The sequence below is a fragment of the Phacochoerus africanus genome, chromosome 11 (assembly GCF_016906955.1).
Source record: "Phacochoerus africanus isolate WHEZ1 chromosome 11, ROS_Pafr_v1, whole genome shotgun sequence".
NCBI lineage: Eukaryota > Metazoa > Chordata > Mammalia > Artiodactyla > Suidae > Phacochoerus > Phacochoerus africanus.
The window spans coordinates 95804718-95824279 of record NC_062554.1 but is presented as its reverse complement, the minus strand read 5'-3'; the positions used below and the strand labels follow the sequence as shown (position 1 = coordinate 95824279).

General features: G+C 33.7%; 1 protein-coding gene across 4 annotated transcripts in view; it reads right to left on the bottom strand.

Moving 5' to 3' along the window:
- Nucleotides 1–19562, bottom strand: part of SEMA3A (semaphorin 3A) — a 477770-nt gene that overhangs the window by 19417 nt on the left and 438791 nt on the right. For 3 of the 4 annotated variants that reach the window (XM_047753060.1, XM_047753059.1, XM_047753058.1), the window contains 3 exons: nt 18121–18278; nt 14466–14533; nt 1294–1436 (listed from right to left, as the gene is read on the bottom strand). In XM_047753060.1, the coding sequence (XP_047609016.1) occupies nt 1294–1436; nt 14466–14533; nt 18121–18278 (369 nt within the window). The remainder of the gene's footprint in view (nt 1–1293; nt 1437–14465; nt 14534–18120; nt 18279–19562) is intronic. The other variant, XM_047753061.1, reaches the window with a different exon arrangement.

Genomic DNA, 19562 nt, shown 5'->3' with positions numbered 1-19562 from the left:
CTCAGTAAAAATTTAGATTATGTATTAAGACACATTTCATAGTTAATGAAAGTTCTAGTTTTAAAAGAAATGATAGAATTTTTCTATCAGGGAAAAGAGTTTCAAATTTCTTACAATTGTTTCTAAGATGCATTGCAAAATATTGGTTGTCTATTGTTTTAATATAATTTCTCATAATAATTTAAATATTAAATATAATGGAAGGAAAGAAAAAAGATATACTTTATAAATTTGAAATAAAGAATATAAACACAGGAGAAAATAAACATTGAATATTGGAATTGGAAGTACAGAAACATGATACTAGAAAACAATGCAGAATTAGAATGAACCTATAATAAGATGTGAAAAAATAAGTTCAGCAATTTAGCAAGCAGAAAGAAGCATGGGATCACATGCTTACTTATTTCTTCAATTTCCTAAGTCTTAGATGTGACATAAATAGACGATGTGCTATTTAACATATCTAACTTCACTTTTATTTTGAATATAGTTTACAACAGAGCCTAAGCTTAGCCTGAAAGCCTAGGCTGGGAACGTATGAAGTCAATCCTAACATTTTTATGATGTAATTACATGATGTGATTCAACTATCAAGAGAGATAATGGGAGGACTTTTATTCCTATATTCAAGCTGTTTGTAAAATTGTACATAGTATATTTACAAATCTCCTACATAATATGGTTACTCTTAATTAATGCTTTTAAAAATCTTTAAAAGCTCAAAGTACTCACTGAGATGTTCTAGCTATAATTTTTTAATTTTACGGAGGAATACATGGATCCAATGAGAGGATGATCTGTAAGACACTATATGCATAGTTCATATCAGAGTTCTTACTGGGACCTCAGATCCTACATCCTAAATCTACCACTCCTTTCCCTTAATCTCCTCTCCCCATTTAAGGAAGAAGTTAATGGAGAATGGGAAACAACTGCATAGCAAAATTAACTGTATACAGTTAAAATGAGTAGTAGGATTTATTTTTTTTTAACAAATGGTAAATAACTGTTTTGCAGATAACTATAAGAAGAAAAAAGAAGCCTCTAAAATATATCTCCAAATGACTTCTGGGACAAAATTTTAATCAGTTTACCTTTGTTTCTCTAACTCCTCGCACATAGTCTGTCATAAAAAACAGCCTTCAATTAATACTTGTTTAATGAATGAGTATTGGTAGGTTAAGAAAAGAATAAATATTCACAGTACATTTTTCCCCCCTCTTAAGTCAATCATGCTTAAATCAATCAGTAGTTTAGGTAGAATTAATCCAGTTAATTTCTTTTCTATACCTCTTCTTTTCGCTCTTCATTTCGCCTCTGGAATTGCCAATAGACCAGAGCTCGCTGTGATTTGGGACTGCATTCCAGGAATGTGCTACTATTTTCTACTCCATAGATGATTCTTTCTTCAAAGTTGTGGCCACGGTGATTATCTTCCCAGGGATGAGGAAATGAAATGAGAAAATGTTAGAGAACTCAACTTTCCAAAGTATTTATTTGGAAATTCAGGAGATAAATGTGTTGCCAAGCTGGAAGTCTTCCAATTTGATCGAGGATGGCAGAAATGTCAAAGTTTCAGAATTGAAGAGTCTACCTAAAATAGACTAATTATTTTGCTATGGGTTCCATGAAACATATACAGAGCTTTGTCTAGCAGAAAATAGCATTATATTACCAAAATCAGTCATGTGTGCATAACTGTACATCTTTATATGCCACGATGATACTCTCCAAGAAACTATTTTCATTGCAAGACTCTATGTTCTGACTAATGGGGCCAGTTTATATTATACTATTCTCTAGCAGAAAAGTAATTCAACTGGGTTTTTGGAAAGAAGAATCCATTTTTGAGAAATTATTTTGCCTCTTTTGTGTTTGTTTTTCATCTGTAAAATTACATTCACCAACCAATAATATTTATCTAGTATTTTACAGAAGATAGAGTTCAGGAAGTTTATCCTCCCCACCAATAAGCCTTAAATAAGCCACAAGCTTGTTCTCAAGATCAATTGGTGTGAAATGTTTGGGATGGCTCAGAAGAAAGATGCACAATTATAATGCAATGTGGTTTCAATTGTCCTTATTTTAAAATGACACATCTTTTATTATTTTCAAGAATTAGGCTAAAGAATATGGCAAGAGTGTGTAATAAAATGAAGCAATAAGAAAGCCTGTTTCCTGATTAAGTTTCTATTATTTTACCCTTTATGTAACCTCCTTCAATGTGGTAAATGAAACACAGTTAAGATCAAAAGTACCACACGGGGAGTCTAGGTAAAACTCATTTATAGAAAAAAACTCCTTATTATCTTGTATAATCCTGTTTCCATTATGACATCCTGTACAATCTGGAACTCATTAAATTAATTTAGAAAATAATAAATATATTTTCGCACGCATAGAGGGCTGACAGTGTAGACAGATGAAAAATTTTTGCTTTCTCTTTCAAACTCAGCTAGATTTTTAATTAAAAAAATGTTCCCCCCTTTTTTTGTACCACTTTGACAGTTTTACTCTCCTTATAACTGAGTACTTTTGTCTATCACAGATAATATGATTTACTCTAAGTTCAAAGCTCTTCCAAGTCCTGCTTCCATCCAGCCCCTGTACATAGCCTATGGCATAATCTTCTATTCTCACCCTGCTTATGGTCAACCTTCTGCCCATATTGCTATCTGCAGGGATGTCAATCACAGTGCTTTCTCCTCTATTTCTGTAGTTGTGAAACCAAACTCTTTTAATATTGGGAAGTACCATCCCCTTTTAAAACAAGATTGATCTTATTTAAGATCGATCAATTGATCTTTCCCCTGGAATGAGGAAAAAACAGGTAATGACTGGAATGTAAAGAAACAAAAATATTTAACTCATTCCATGTCACTTCACATTTTATTTCATATGTTGGAGATATCTGTGAGCCAATATGTACATTAACTATGGCAGTGTTTTTCTTTTTCCTCTGAAATTATGAGTATATCTTTGATTAAATAGATATGGCCCATGTTGCTATGCTCGTTTGCAAGACATCTGATTCCTTGAATAGAGGTCAACTGAACCTCTATGCCCAACACCAACTGAGAAATCTCTTGTGATTCAGGAGCTACAATGAGTAATTAGAATGACTTGTCACTGAGGTCAGTAGAGTTTACATAGAATGCATTTTTGTTTGCCAACTGCTGTGCTGTTTAAACTTTTTTCGAATTAGAAATTATCGTACCTCTAACATTATACAACCTTATAAAAGGTGGAAATATGCAATGTGCAGCAACATGGATCAACCATGAGGACATGTTCAGTGAAATAAGCCAGTCACAGAAAAACAAATACTGCATGAGTCCCCTTCGATGAGGTATTTATAGTAGTAAAAACTCCTTGCCGAGACCAGCTCAGCAGGATGGGGCTGAAGAACGGGTGCTATGGAGCTTAAGGAAAAAAGTTAACATAAAACAAGACACAGAGACAATTATCTTAAGTAAAGGTGGGAAATGGGGGACTCAAGGTCTCAGGGACCAAGAGCCCTGCCTCAAGAAACCACACTGCTTTTATTGTGCTCTTCTGGATTATGTCAAGTGAAAAGGGGGTTGTAGGTGCAGGATATAGGTTTTTAAAATTATTTTATAAGTTCTTTTATTATTTTAAAAGTCACTTAGCTGGTAGATGGTTAAACTTTTACTCTAAACTTTAGGCATTTAAGAATCATTAGCATTTGAGTTAGCTATCTATGCATAGCATTTCAGAGAATCCTCACAGTGCTTCCGCAAACAGCATGCCTATTTGTGGCAACCCTGTGTGTCTAGGTTTGCACCTTGGTTCTCTTTTCTAATGCATATTCTGTTAACGACCACTCTTAAACCACTTGGTCATGAGGTTCCTCTTGCCGCTTTGGTTTAGGATGCAACTGTAGTTGGGATCTGATCCCTGACCTGGGAAATCTTCATGTGCCTCGCAGGCTGGCCAAAAAAATTAAATAAATAATTCTAATAGTAAATGTTTTTTAGGAGTTCCCGTTGAGGCTACTGTGGTTAACAAACCTAACTAGCATCCATGAAGACGCAAGCTTGATCCCTGGCCTCACTCAGTGGGTTAAAGATGGGGCTTGCTGTGAGCTGTGGTGTGGCTTGCAGATGTGGCTCAGATCTTGCTTTGCTGTGGCTGTGATGTAGGCCAGTGGCTACAGTTAAAATTTGACTCCTAGCCTGGGAACCTCCATATGCCATAGGTGTGGCCCTAAAATGACAAAAGACAAAAAAAAAAGTAAACGTTTTCTTAAATTAAAAAAAAAAAAAATCACCTGCTACTTATCTATAGCAGAATCTAATAGATATTGTTGAATTTAACCAAGAATTTACACAAAGCTTGTTTTGGTTTAATAAAGCAATGGACCATGGATTTATTTCTCTGAGAGACATCATGGCATTCAGGCACTTTTCCACCTGAAAAAAGTAAGAACCAAAACTAGTCAATATGGTTCACTGCCTTGGTGCCTTAATAACTACTCTTGATAATACCTTAAGGATTCATTCCCCTCTAAACTGGCCCTTTTTCGCTCTTTGTCCAAATTAAAATCAAAAGAAAATTATCTAGTTAGTGAGCAGTGGAGCTAAAAAATCTGCCATATTTAACTATGAGTAATAAACAAAATGAGGAGGTAGTCTGTCTGTCTTTGATTTGAGAGTGTCCTATTTTATATTTTATTACATTCTGCTGCCATCGCCAAAAAGTGAAAAACTAAATTGCCACTGAATACATTTATTTCTATTAATCCTCATCAGGAGACTGTTCCTATCATCAGCAACTTTTAATTTAGAACCAGAACTTTCACTTAAAGTGGACTCAGCCAAATTTTCATATATTTGGGTGCTTAGGTATAACAACCTATAATTTTTTGTTACTTTCTCCACACCTGACAGATACACAATAAATATTTTATTTTTTATAAACAGATACCCAACAAATAAACATACTCAATAAATATTTTATTTTTATTTTTAAAAATTAATTTATTTTATACAATTTTCATTTACAGTTATTGTCAAATACAGGCTATATTCCCCATGTTGTACAAATGGCCTTGTAACTGAATTTATAACCAAGAGACTGTTGGAAGGCATTCAGTAAGCATGAAGTTTTTTTCCTGACCCTCCTACACCAACTGTTTGAGTAAATTTTGAGCAAGACAGGAAACATTAAGGGTCTAATAACCACACGTCTTCCTCTCTCCTTTTCTACATCCTTTCTTACACCTCATCCTTTACCACCATCTACCTGTCTCTTACTTTCCCTCTCTTTCTCTCAAAAAAACAAAATTAAAAACAGGAACAGCATTTTGATTCCTTATTTATTTATTTATTTTGTCTTTTTTGCTATTTCTTGGGCCGCTCCCACAGCATATGGAGGTTCCCAGGCTAGGGGTCGAATCGGAGCTGCAGCCACCGGCCTACGCCAGAGCCACAGCAACGCGGGATCCGAGCCCCATCTGCAACCTACACCACAGCTCACAGCAACGCCGAATCGTTAACCCACTGAGCAAGGGCAGGGATTGAACCCGCAACCTCATGGTTCTTAGTCGGATTCGTTAACCCCTGCGCCACGACGGGAACTCCTGATTCCTAATTTCTAAACTTACTAGATATTCACCTTTTTCTTAGGACGCTGAAGACACTATCATTTTGAGTGTCATTAAAGCAAGCAGCTCTGTATAGATACGGCAGCACAGAATAGCTATATTTTTCAGAGCATGTAGTACTACACTCATAACGATACAATATAAATCAAAAGCTCAACTGAGAAAACACTGTTGATTAAAGCTTTCCTGAAGGATATGAACTCCTGCACATATAGGTAAGCATAATCTATAATCTTCTGGATTACAGCCTTTCTTAAAGCAGTTTACATGGAACACGTTGTATAATCCCATGACATAAGTGATTTTATTGAATCATGTTGGATGGGGGCCTCTGACTTATGGTGAAGGAGCCCATAAGCAACACTCTATGGATTTGCTTACTGCATTCATGTTGTCCCAATGTTGCTAAGTATGGTGTTCATTGTACTGCACTATTTTCTTGATATTCCTCTTTGAGAACTTTTTCTTTTTTCTTTTTTTTTCTTTTTTTTTAATATATTTTTTTATTTTCCCACTGTATAGCAAGGGGGTCAGGTTATCCTTACATGTATACATTACAATTACATTTTTTCCCCCACCCTTTCTTCTGTTGCAACATGAGTATCTAGACATAGTTCTCAATGCTATTCAGCAGGATCTCCTTGTAAATCTATTCTAAATTGTGTCTGATAAGCCCAAGCTCCCGATCCCTCCCACTCCCTCCCCGAGAACTTTTTCTAATATTAGTTTTAGTAATTATTGAGATTCTCTTGAACGATCAATTTTTTTTTTCATGAGTTTTGTGACTCACCAGTTGATCATATTTCTCCCCCATATTAGCTGGAAAAAACATTATAAAAAGTTATGTCTTATCCTTATAACTTCTTGGTAAATACGTTCCTGCCACATGCCTGGTTTTGTACTCTGTCAACATACTTGCTTTGCCTCTGTGACATTATTGCTGTCTTTATCCTATCTTTGCTTTAAATCAAGCAGTTGCACATTGTCTGAAATATATGAGGTCATTTACCAATTTCGGACAATACACAATTTTTATAATCGCTTTAAATATTTTTTGTTATTAAAATACATCTATATACAAATAATAGAGTGTCTGGATACAGAGATAGTCATAAATATGTGAAGTAATGTTATTGCTGTTCTTGTAACAGTTTCAATTGTTTATTCAAAACTTAAAATCCTTGAGAATCCAAATTAAGATAAATTATGAACTCCTTCCCAGTATCAATCCTGCTCTCTCTTCTCCATTAAAAAAGTGTTTCCTTTCTATGCTTCCCAAATATCTTTTTACGTATATCTTTAGAGCACATGTAGTCTTATCTGTCACAATTACTTACTAATCTGGTTATTTCCCTCCATACCTTGTATTCCACAATTCTGGCACAAGGCACTCATAAACCCTTAGCTAATGTTTGCTAAATAGCAAATTCAGGTAATGATTTACTCTGCATTTAAAAGCTGAAATCTCATGTAATTCTGACATCCTCAAAACAGAGTTATCATAATTACATAAATGATTAAGAGTTTAATCAATTAATAATGGCATAAGGTTTATAACCCTCATGATGACAGAATATGTTATGGAACTGCAACCATTTCAAGTCTTCTAAAATTGATAGGCTTTATAATATTGCAAGAGTTGATTTGAGATATGGTAGAAGATGATGACTAATCAAGTGTACTCCAAAATCAAAAATCCCAAATATGGGATAATAAGAAGCAAAAGAGATTTGAGAAATTATATGAATATATCCTCACATCTCCAGGGACACCTATACTTCTAAAGGATGTCTATGACAATGAGTAATCTTTCCAGAAGGAAAGTAATCTCATTTTAATCTATTTTTAAATACTTTATAACTTGGAAAGCAGCTGTTTTGAACACAAACTTTTGTCATGAATATTCCAAGTAGACAAGAAGGGTGTTGATGTTAAATTGGCATAATGAATTCTTATGGGTTGAACCGAATTGTTAGAGCAAAATAATTGAGAGCAACAAACATTAAAATTATTTTAAAAGCATCGTAGTGTGTTTGAATTACACATATTACAATATGTTGCAGCTGTTAATGACAAGAAATAATGCTTTTAAGGAAGCAATCTTCAATTAATCATTTCCTTTTTTACTGGAATAATTTATGGAAATGAAATGAGGCTAATAAACCAGAAAGAATGGGAGGAAAGAAAGAAGTTAAATAAATTGCTTCCTTTTGTAACAACAAAAAGTCATGATATCCATCATTTGGCCAGAAATATCATGTTGCTAAAGGCCTTATTTAGTATTTGATTCTCCTCCAATATAGCAGAAACAGAAGGCATCACATTTCAGTTTTCCATTTACTTTACTCTCCATTTTAACCCCATAAATGTCTCCCAAGATTGAAATGTTAATAACACAAGAATCTTAGGATATTTGATTTCATGTAGAAAAGACAGGGATAGGAAAGTAGTGAAGTACGTATCATTCAACAATTTGATATCTGCTGTCTTTTTTATCTTTTCCCTCTTTAGATTTTTAAAAAGTTGCATTTCATAAATAAGGAATATGAAATAAACCTTAATTTGGAGGAGGGCAAGTGTTTGCAATATTTTAAATATTTAGCAAATTCAGCTAGCTGCCAAACTACATAAAGAGAAATCTAATTCCACTTGTTTTTATTGCATTGTAATTTTAATATTTGACATTGTAGATTTTTTTTCTCAATATTAATCAATGTAAAAGGTCAAGTAAAGAAGGAAGCGTTGTCCACCAACTCTTGGTGACACAGAAACCTGTAGATATGCACTTAGGTATAAATGACATCACTTATTTTTTTTCTTACTGGATTCTAGATCATTGTCTCCAGAAATAAAACAGGCACTTCATCAATAGAAAAGACAATGATTTGACTTCAAGTGGAAAATAATACCTCATAAAGTTGAAGTAGCTGAAAAGGCATTTCAAGGATGAATCAATAACTCTTGGGAAGCCATAAAATGCTTAAAAAATAAAAAAGAAGATAAATTTTCATTCATCCTTAACATTCATGTACCTTTTGGACCTGACCGAATATTAAGATGGCTATCAATTGATTTAATAATCTCATAGACGGTGGTGCACGTAATACGAATTTACATTATTTACTAAGCTATAAAACAGAGGTACCATTTCTTTATTTTTTCAAGATAATGCTTAGTATAATGTTTCTCCAATGTTTTGTGTGATGCTTATACCAGCTAGTTTTTCATCAAATATTTGTTGCATGTGAGTTTGTAAGCATACATGGACCTAGAAATCAGTGCATATGTAATATAGTCCATGTGCTTAATACATCTATTTCTCAGGTACAAAAAGAACTCAATTAGTGAAAGCTTAGAGAAAATTTAAACATAATTTATCAAATTGCTAAAATAAATTTAAATTTTAAACTTTGTTTCATGCCCTAAATTAATACCTGTCTCTTATGCTGGAAAATAATTATCAGTTAGAATACCACATTTAGAATTTTATAATTCAAGGAGTTTCCATTTTTCCTTGAATTCATAGATTCCTCTGGATTTGTGTTTAAATGCTTTTGTCAGTGTATAGATAGGTAGATGGATTATCAGAGAGATATGACTAGGGTATTTTACTTTTATTGTTTATGGGTAATTATTGTTTGGAGAGCATTACTAATATCTTTTAAGATATTTACTAATTTAAAATATGAAAATGAAGTGTTTTGAAGTTAACTATGAAACCATTTTAATAACATGCTTAATAATCTTAAGCTATCAGAGGCTTCATTGTTTCTTAGTATAGGGAGGGCTAAAACTCAATTATTTAAAAAGCAATACCAATATGAAGATATCTACCGTAATGTTTACTGAATATATATATTGATTATCTAATATGTTTTATTTTCATGATTTTATAGCAAATTCTTTATCAAGAAAGCACATATAATTTACATGCCAAAGGAAAACTACCATAGGAATTTATACACTTAAAAATCAAGAAACATGAACATAAAGGTTTGACTTTTCCCCAAGAGATACGATAGAAGATGGAAAACACGCACTTGATGAAGCAGAAACGCTCCATAAACAATAATAAAGATACCATCTTTTATTTTATTTTATACATTTTCCTTTTAAGTTTTGGAATTTTTAAAACACAGCATGCTTAAAAACTTGCCATTTACAACAGTTAATTAAAGGTGTATAAACAGTGGGTGATCTCCAATGACCTATTTTAAAACTTTAATAAGGAACGTTGATAGTACAAAATATTCCAAATCTCTTCTTACTCTTCTCATTGAGGTTGTGTGTGCAGGTCTTGTATACTTTTACTATGAAAAACTGGATTACTTGCCTAATGTAGTATCAGAAGATGACTGTGTTGATGATTGATTTTCTCCAGTGAAAACAGTTTCAAAAAGGGTTTACAAAAGTTATAGAAATAATACTGTAATGATTTCATTCTAGGTTGCATATTTTATATTTTAACGTCTTTGATACCAGAACATCATTTGCTCCTGATTTGAACAGACATTTCATTCTTCTGGAAAGAATTTGTTCTTACTTCTGCCATACAGGAGAACCTAATAAGCTGATGACAACTCTTTACATTAGAGTTTTGTCTGAAACTTTTGGTCCACCCTGTGTTGGTGTGGATTCAGAAAGTAAACTTTCATGAGGGCCACCTTTGTGGTTTAAGGAACAGAACAGGCAAATTCCTTTGCTATTTTCTGTGTGGGAATTTATTTCTCCTTTGTGCCAATACCAAAATATACTGCATTTTGGCTTGATGGTAGGATCATCTATTAGGTTGCCCGTTTTGGGTAGTTTTTTCCTTTCCTAAGTAGTACACAAAATCACAGTGCATCTTACAGTCAGTGACATCTCAGACTGAATGACAATTTGGTAATTCATTAAAGTTAGGGCTGTTTTTAGAGCTGACATCATCTCATCCATCAAATCTTAAGGCTTCTTTGGGGGTCAAATGCTCAGACTCATAGTTAGATTTTCTGTGTATAAAAGAAGCTAAAGCACAGGCCAGGATATCATTGCTACAAAATACTAAATTTATAGTTCTGTAGACCATACGGATGACACAGCCAAAGATATTTTATGAAATTCTGGAAAAGTTCTGATGCAAACCAAGACATAAATTGAGACAAGGTAGTTGTGGAAATAAAGAAGATTGGACTCCGCGGTCATTTTACTGTGGGACGTTTGAAAGGAAATTCATGTATGTGGAACAGCCAAGAGAACTATCATGGAGTGAAATTCTATGATGGCAGTAATCTAGATGTTAGGACATAAAATATTTCAAAGATTCAAAACTCTAACGTGATGTTAATTTTTAAAAATTGTTACTTGTGGTGTAGCTCTCTCCTTTCTGGACATGTAGATCACAGTACAGCTGGTTAGTAAAGAAGAAGGAATGAGAGGTAGTTAAAAGTAAATTGACTTAGCCACTCCTGCTCTTGAATGTAAAGTCAGACAAGCTCCAATTTTTTCCAAGAGTTATTTTAGGGAAGGGAACATACTGGAGGTTTCTCCTTAGCATTGTGTATGAGGTGTGAGTGGGAAGACAAGAAGATCTGCCAACACATATATATTTAGGGATTTATACTGAAATGTCCCTCAGCAAAAGGCCACCAGTGACGGAGAAGAGTGTGCTGGACCAAGGGGAAGGGGAGCCGGATTTTTCTGTTTCACTCAGGCCAGCTCACTATTAGTGCTGCCTTTACAAGAGAGGGAACAGAGCACTGAGTGAGTGTTAAAGGTTTTGTCGAGAGTGAAATTTCTTCCACCTTAAGTCTGAGTTATTTTATGTAGTCTCTCTATTAAAACCTCAGGACATGTAAAATATAGAGTGTTACAGAATATGTTTACCATTACAGCTGGAACTGATCGTCCTGAAGTGTATAATTTGGCTTCAGGTTGCTTAGCAGTTTTCTGTGAAAACATCTCATATCTTTATATGTTTCCATATGAGCACATATATTTTATTCAATGTGAGATGTGACATTAGCAAGACAACATACATGATTTAACAGGGCTGAGCCCTGGATTTTTGCCCATTTTACTTTCAAAGATTGACATCACCTACTCAAGATAATTCACTGATGCCTAATGGAAAGACTCAGTCTGACCATATGGGAATGCCTGACTTAGTTTCCAAACATTTGAAATTTACTGTAATCTATGCTGTATATTTTTTTATGTTTGGTCAATTAGCAAGACAAGCAGACAAAGAATAAAGAGGCCTTCAAAAAATGAATGTTTTACTGCTGCAGAGCTTCTTGGACTATTTTACCATTTCCTCCCATATATCACAAGCATCTATCTGGAGTTGTTTTTGTACACACACACACACACACACACACAAATACTGAAACACAGCAATTATTTTTCCTCCCTACAGTATGCATTCCAGTTGATGAATCAGGAGAAAAACTGATTCATGTTCACTTTATTTTCTGTAGCTAAGCAATTTTATATTCCAAAAGTTTATAATTTCACCATTCTAATTTCATCAAAAACAACTTTAAAATCTGAGGCACTCTCCAAAGCTCATTCATTCAATGGTCAACAATATTTATTCACCCACAGTCTCACTCTCAAAAAAATAATAAATACACCTTTGATCATATTTTCCTTGTATATATGTACACTCATAATTCCAACATACATATAATTTTGAAAAAATACTAACTGGGTCTATGAAGGGACTGAATTACTAAACAAAGGGATGTACGATATATATATATATATTTTGCTAACATTCTTCAAAACAGCATAGTATCCTATATAAAGTGATTTTAGAAGTATAATTTCTTAATTAACTGGTTGATGGTATTCCTTAAGAAAAATCCTACTTCTGAATACAATATTAATAACAATGGTATGACAAACCATTTTCACAATAAATAACAGATGCTGCTTAGATAAAATCTCTACTGAAAAACAAAAATAGTAAGTATTATGCTATAGCTTGAACGATTTAGATCACTCCTTCAACAAATACTTATTGAATATTTAAATATTCATGATATTGCATCTGTTATGGCCCTAGAAATAAAAAGTGAGCAAAATACCAAGGTCCACATTGACATGGCGATTAAATCTGATTGGAAATGAGCTCTAGTTAACACCATTTTGTTTCTTTTACTTCTGGTTATTATCATGAGCTTTTCCATATCTATGCAAATATGTTCTTCAGTGTAATGAATTAATTTCATAGTACTGCATTGCTTGAAAGTTCCTGATCATAAATATAATTTAGTATTTCCACATGAAATTGATGTGGAATGTTTTGTTGTCCAAGTGAAGTATGACAACTGAAATATTTAAGATGGGTGTGTCAATATGCACTATATCTGTATGAAACTCATAATATTTGTTCCAATCTAGTGGTATCTTTTTTCTTTATAATAAGAAAAGTAACAGACTGGAAAGTGGATAACAGGCAGACAAGAAAGTTTTGCAAACAAAATGGATTTATAATACAGGCTTGATTTGTGGTTTCTTGTCTTCTGGTATTGGCATCCTCCAAACAACCCTGCAGGCATTCTTGAATCAGATTCCAGCACATGCAGGATATGCAACAGAGGGACCTGACTTTCATAAAGGTAACGAGGTTTTGGAATGCATGCTGGGAGCTATTTATGCAGTGTATTTTCTTTCTTAAAATTCAAGAACCATGAATATGCTACACATAGAATTAGTAGACCAAATCCAAGGAATTGATACAAATACCAGAACTTCTTTTAGGATTAATGTAAAAGGCACCAAAAAAGTTAGTAGGGTAATTATATTCAATTACATGTAAAATGTTCACATTTGACATTTTAACCTTTTCAAATTATGAGTCTTTTATTAGCAGTGATGTCACTGCTGTGTTTTCCCAGCAGAGGGAAGCATAACCTAATTGTTGTTTACATAAAGGGTTCACGTGTGTGTGGGGGGGTTAACTATACTACAATTATACTGCATTTTAAATGAAGATTGGTTGATGTTTCATCATTAAATAAGCTGGTTTGACATAAAATAGGTCTTGACATCTTTTAGGAAGCATAAAAAGAACTTGTTCCAAAATTCTTAGTTCAAGGGAATATCCTACTAGTAAATCAGTATGAAGACATCCAGACTACCTTCTATTTGAGTTAGATACCCAGTAATAATAGACTGGGTCTGTATTATTAGCATGCTAATAAATATTTACATGGCTTATTTTAAAGCTACACTTTTTTTTCTACGAAATTTTCATTTCATTTTATTTTATTTTTCTTTTCTAGGGCCACTCCCATGGCACGTGGAGGTCCCAGGTTAGGGGTCTAATCGGAACTGTAGCCTCTGGCCTATGCCACAGCCACAGCAATGCAGGATCCAAGCCTGTCAGTGACCTACACTACAGCTCATGGCAACGCTGGATCCTTAACCCACTGAGTGAGGCCAGAGATCGAACCCAGCACCTCATGGCTCCTAGTCGGATTTGTTAACCACTGAGCCACGACGGGAACTCCTCTACAACATTTTTGAATGGATATTTTTGTTGCTTATTATTCTCAGATTGCTATTATACACAGAAGCATGTATTTAACCTGGACTTCTTTTGGTTAATGTGAGAAAATAGAGTTTTAAGTTACAAGGGTCTAAAATCTTGAATTTATCATACCTACAATAACAAAACATAATTCAATGCTTTGTATTCATTAGAATATTCTTCCCCGCACAATTTTCTTTCTCTTCAGTTGCATTTCTCTAAATATTCTGGGAGAGGTGTCTACCCTGAATGTTTGCATATGGATATGCATTATGATTTTATCCTGGTGTTAACAAGTTGGAAAAATATCTTTTAACTTACCGTGGTGTTGTAAGTCTGAACAGTGAGTCAGTGGGTCTCCATTTCTTATATCTTGCCGTCTTGTGCGTCTGAAACAATTGTATTTAAAAGGTATTATAGTATCTCTATTCCCTCTTAAGAATTTGTCATAAGAACCGAGAAGACTCAAAATCAAAGACTCCAGGAATTTATCAGAAGAGATGTATTTTTTTATGTCTTTTTGTCATTTCTTGGGCCACTCCTGCAGCTTATGGAGGTTCCCAGGTTAGGGGTCGAATCAGAGCCATAGCCACTGGCCTACCCCAGAGCCGCGTCTGCGACCTACACCACAGATCACGGCAACGCCGGATCCTTAACCCCCTGAGCAAGGCCAGGGATTGAACCCGCAACCTCATGGTTCCTAGTCAGATTCGTTAACCACTGAGCCACGACGGGAACTCCAAACTAAAAGACTTTTAAAAGCAGCTCATTGAACCTGTTAAAAGCAATCTTCAAGATGATTAAAATGGGAAAGTGTATACAAATGTACTAACAATGTGTTAAAAGTCTCCCAAGAATTGATAATTAAAATTTACTAGTTTTATGCTACTGAATAGTAATAGGAACCCAACATCTAGAAACTCTGAAATTCTTAACATCTTAAATTCTGAGGAAAAAGCACAAGGTATAAAATAGCAACCCATTTATTTAATTATTCAGTAATGGGAACTGAAATTTTTTTTCTGATCAGTAATGACAGAGTAAGCTTTAATATTAAAATTCACATGAATGTTTTCTTTCTTTTAATACTCATACATAATTCCTTAAATAGACTTTTGTTAAATAAGACAATGAATTCTATTTTTAAGTTAGTTTTTAATTCCTTTTTGTTTGCTCTATCACCATTTTTTTGATAAAACGTTTCTTTTATCATCATAGAGTTATGCAGGCCAACCAGTTTAACTGAGGAGTGAATAAAAGAACAAAAACAATGACAAATAATGAGAAGCAAGGCTCCTCCTTTTGTCAGAGGAAGGTGAGAGAGAAGATGAACTGCCCTCTAAGAGAAAAGCAGAATTTGCTATGAAAATCTAAATTTCTCTTGTATTCTACTGCTAAGATCACATTAGTTACAGTGCATTCTGTACATCCTCTCTCTACACTTAGCTAACGGCTGACTGGGGAGAAGGAGGTCGGCTCCAGCCATTGTGGTGCAAACAAGATGTGTAGTTCAACTAGGAGGCTAAAAATGGAGTTTGGCTATGTGTAACAGACTGGAAAATATTGGGGACATTTGCCCAACTGTTTTCTGCATCTATTTTAATGGGTATTGTTTTGCTGCAAAGTTAGTTACCATCCCTGAAAAGAGCTCTCACAAAAGCCATTGAGAATTGCAAACATGGAATTTGTTACTGTATTCATAAATTTAGAAGTCCCAAGTATTTATAGATTTCTATTTGGAGAATTGGTGAGACTATCAAACAGATGTTGCACATTTCGAAATTGAGCCAACAAGGGAACTTGTGAAACATGAGCCACAAAGCATTTGGGAAGGCATTTTTTTACTGCCATTTAAGCTTTTGAAAAATCCCATCACAAAGAATATATAAATTGTGAGGCCTCTAAACATCCTTTTCAAAGACACATGAAATTGGATTAAGTAAAATGTGCAAGCACAACAAAAATGTGTTAATGATAATTCCTTCAATCTTAGATTCTAGGTATGCCATAAACATATTTCAAATAGATAATAATATCCAGCTTTTCAACTTATTATGCATGTAGTTATGACCTCACTTTCATTTTCTTTCTCATTAAAAGCTTAAATTTCAAATGGATTATTACTAAATTAGGCAATATTATACATTTTAATATAGAAAGGAAATGATACCACTTTTATTTCAAACATGAATCCACATTTTCAAGCAACATTAAAAGCCCTCTAGCGCTAAATGATTTTAAGAACCATAAAGTTTCATTTATTTTTACTTTAAATGATTTTTATTTTTTTCATTATAGTTGGTTTACAGTATTAATACGTTTATTGCTGTAAAAATAGCACATTGCTATTTATTAAACTATCCATGGTTTCTTTGATGAATAATACGTTATCTTCACACTTAGTTTTTGTTTTAAACTTCCAACAAAATCAATAGGTATATGAAAGTAATACAAACATGATGTCTCAATTCTGAATATTGAAGGCTTAAGAAACTGAATATTTATTAAATGGACTAAATCATACCACATTTACATTTATTATTATTAACGAAGTATGTTTTAATCCATATGGGCCAATTATATGAAATACTTAAGTTATAGATGACTTAACACTGCTCAAAACTATCTAAAGCATGTAATAAAAATACTTAAGTAATTATTAGAATTATTTCTTTCCCAATGTTTTTCCCAAACATTTAAAATGATCCAAATGTTGTGGAACACATCTCCCTAGCAATGAAAAAAGCCATGTTCATAGCTTGTAAAGAATTAGCTATGATAAAAAAACAAAAACTTTTATTGCTCCTAAAATTCAGTAGCTTGATAATGCCAATTTCTATTAAATGTTTCAATAGGTCGATGTGCATACTATTAATCTTAAGATCTGTATTAGCAAGTATTGTATATTACTTTCATCTATCATTGTTTACCTTTTTACCTTTTTACTTTAGTGGTTAGAGACAGCCTTTAAGTAAATAGTACAGAATATGTTAAGATAACTGTATCATCAAATTAAGAAACTGCTTTGTTTTTTAAAACACAAGGAAACCAAGTTTGTGTACAACTTTTAGGATGTGTCTAAGAGTTACCTGAGGTATAATATAATACTGTATTGAATGATCGAATTCCATTCATAATGCTTTCAATATTCTAGACAGCAACTTACAGATTTATCTAAACATATTGTTTTAGGTAACTTCTAGGCATATCTTAGCAACTTTCATTCAAGCATGTCTAAAAAAAATTTTTAAGGATTATCAAGAATTTAAATATTTATATAATACATGTAAGAGATTGATAAATAGATATCATAACATGGTTTTATAAGTTTGAATAAAGCAAATACAAGATGATATAATTTAGCAGCCTTTAAATTTGGGGGGATCAAATAAAGATATATATTTAATACTAGTTAATCAACATATACAAAAATGTGTTATCTTCAAAAAGAAAAAGATGTCCTTGACTTTTTATAATTTGGTCCCTATGTACTCTCTGAGACTAAAGGTAAATAAATTATTTTCTCTGAGAATTTTCCATTCATCCAAGGACATATATTGCTTTATTAAAATTATTTAAAAACAGGATAGAATGTTGCTAGACAGAAAAAGAACATTTTTGGACAAAATGCATAAAGCTGTCCACACTACTGCTTGTGACTTTCTCTTCAGCTTTGACACCCAGTTTTTTCCATGTGGGAGATGAAGTTGTAAAATTGTAATTTTCTAATGTAAACATTCAGGGATATTATGATGTTTTAGATTTCCCTTTGTAATCTATTAAAACCATTTGTCTCCTTTCATTTAGTACCCAACTGTCTGATTATTTTGACTAAGAGAAATAAATAAAACAATGTTAACCAAAAACATTGCTTCTATACCTCGTTGTATTCAGCTTATTTGAAGAAGCTGTTCCAAAAACTGAATCAGATCAGATAAATATCAAACACTGTATTTATTTCTAATATTCTTCCTACCTCTTTGCAGTAGGAAAATAGCGAGAGCATGAAGAGCCATCCCAGGCACAGTATGGGTCCCGGGCGAGGCAGCACTCTGCACAGGCTTTCCCGTAAATATCACATCTGTGTAAAGGGAGCTGCGCCACCCCCGCAGCAGAGCCAACATATAGTTGTTGCTGTGGAAAGAATTTACTCTTATGACAAAAACTATCTTGTCTTTCAAATCTATTTCTTAAAAAAAAAGGTCATTTATATATAACTTAGCAAGATACATTAAAATTTGTGGATTTAAAACCATCTTGTGTTTGGTAGTTTCTTCAAAGGCCTGGCAGGGAATGTGACCATTTAAAACAGTGCAAAATCAAAATCTAAATATTTGACTAAAACAGGTGTATTTTATAAGTATAAAACCAAGGAAAGATAAAGGAAGACAGTAATAGTTACACATCAGTTATATATCATAATTTTTTTTAAAGACAGTAAGACACTGAGGAATGTAAATTCACACTATTTTTTGTCTTTTAGGGCTGCACCCATGGCATATGGAGGTTCCCAGGCTAGAGGTCGAATTGTAGCTGCAGCTGCTGGCCTACATCTGAGCCACAGCAATGCAGGATCTGAGCCACGTCTGTGACCTACACCACAGCTCACAGCAACGCCAGATCCTTAACCCACTGAGCGAGGCCAGGGATGGAACCTGCATCCTCATGGATGCCAGTTGGGTTCGCTAACCACCGAGCCACGACAAGAACGCCTCAAACTTTCAGTTTTTGCTCTTAGCTTGTTTTTTTACTTCTACTGTTTTAATTTTGATTGAGATTATCAACATCACCATGTGTTCTGATTAGTCTTGAGGCAGGGATCCTTTATTTCTGACTCTTGGGTGCCCTATTCCATGGCCTGTGATGTATGTTGCCCTCCTATAAGAAGGGAAAGGGTGAAGCTTTGGTACTTGCATGGGTAAGAAGCTTTGCTCAACATTGCCTTGCCCTTCCTCTATCTCCAAGATGATTATTTTAAATACAAGTACACAATTACTTCTTATTTGAAGGATCATCAGTAGGGCAATCAAGCACACCCTGGCTAGTATTTTGGACCCGAACAAAAAGCTCAGGTGTTGGGGAAACAATGGGGTATTGGGAACCAACATACTTGGATTCTGGGTCTTGCCTGACATTAACATTCTGTGTGATTTGGGGCCATTTACATAATAATTCTCAGACAACTTCCTTGGTCATAAAATGAGCATGGTTAACTAGATCTTTAAAATGTGTATCCAGATAAAACATCTATGATGCCACTACACTTGATAAACTGAAGTTATAAATACCAGAATATGAAGGGAGGAAAAAAAAACATGATAGCAAATAATTGAGGACTTCAATACGACTTAAAAAATACCTTTAACACAGTTGAGTCAGCATAGAGTATCGATTACAAATTCATATTAACATTAATTG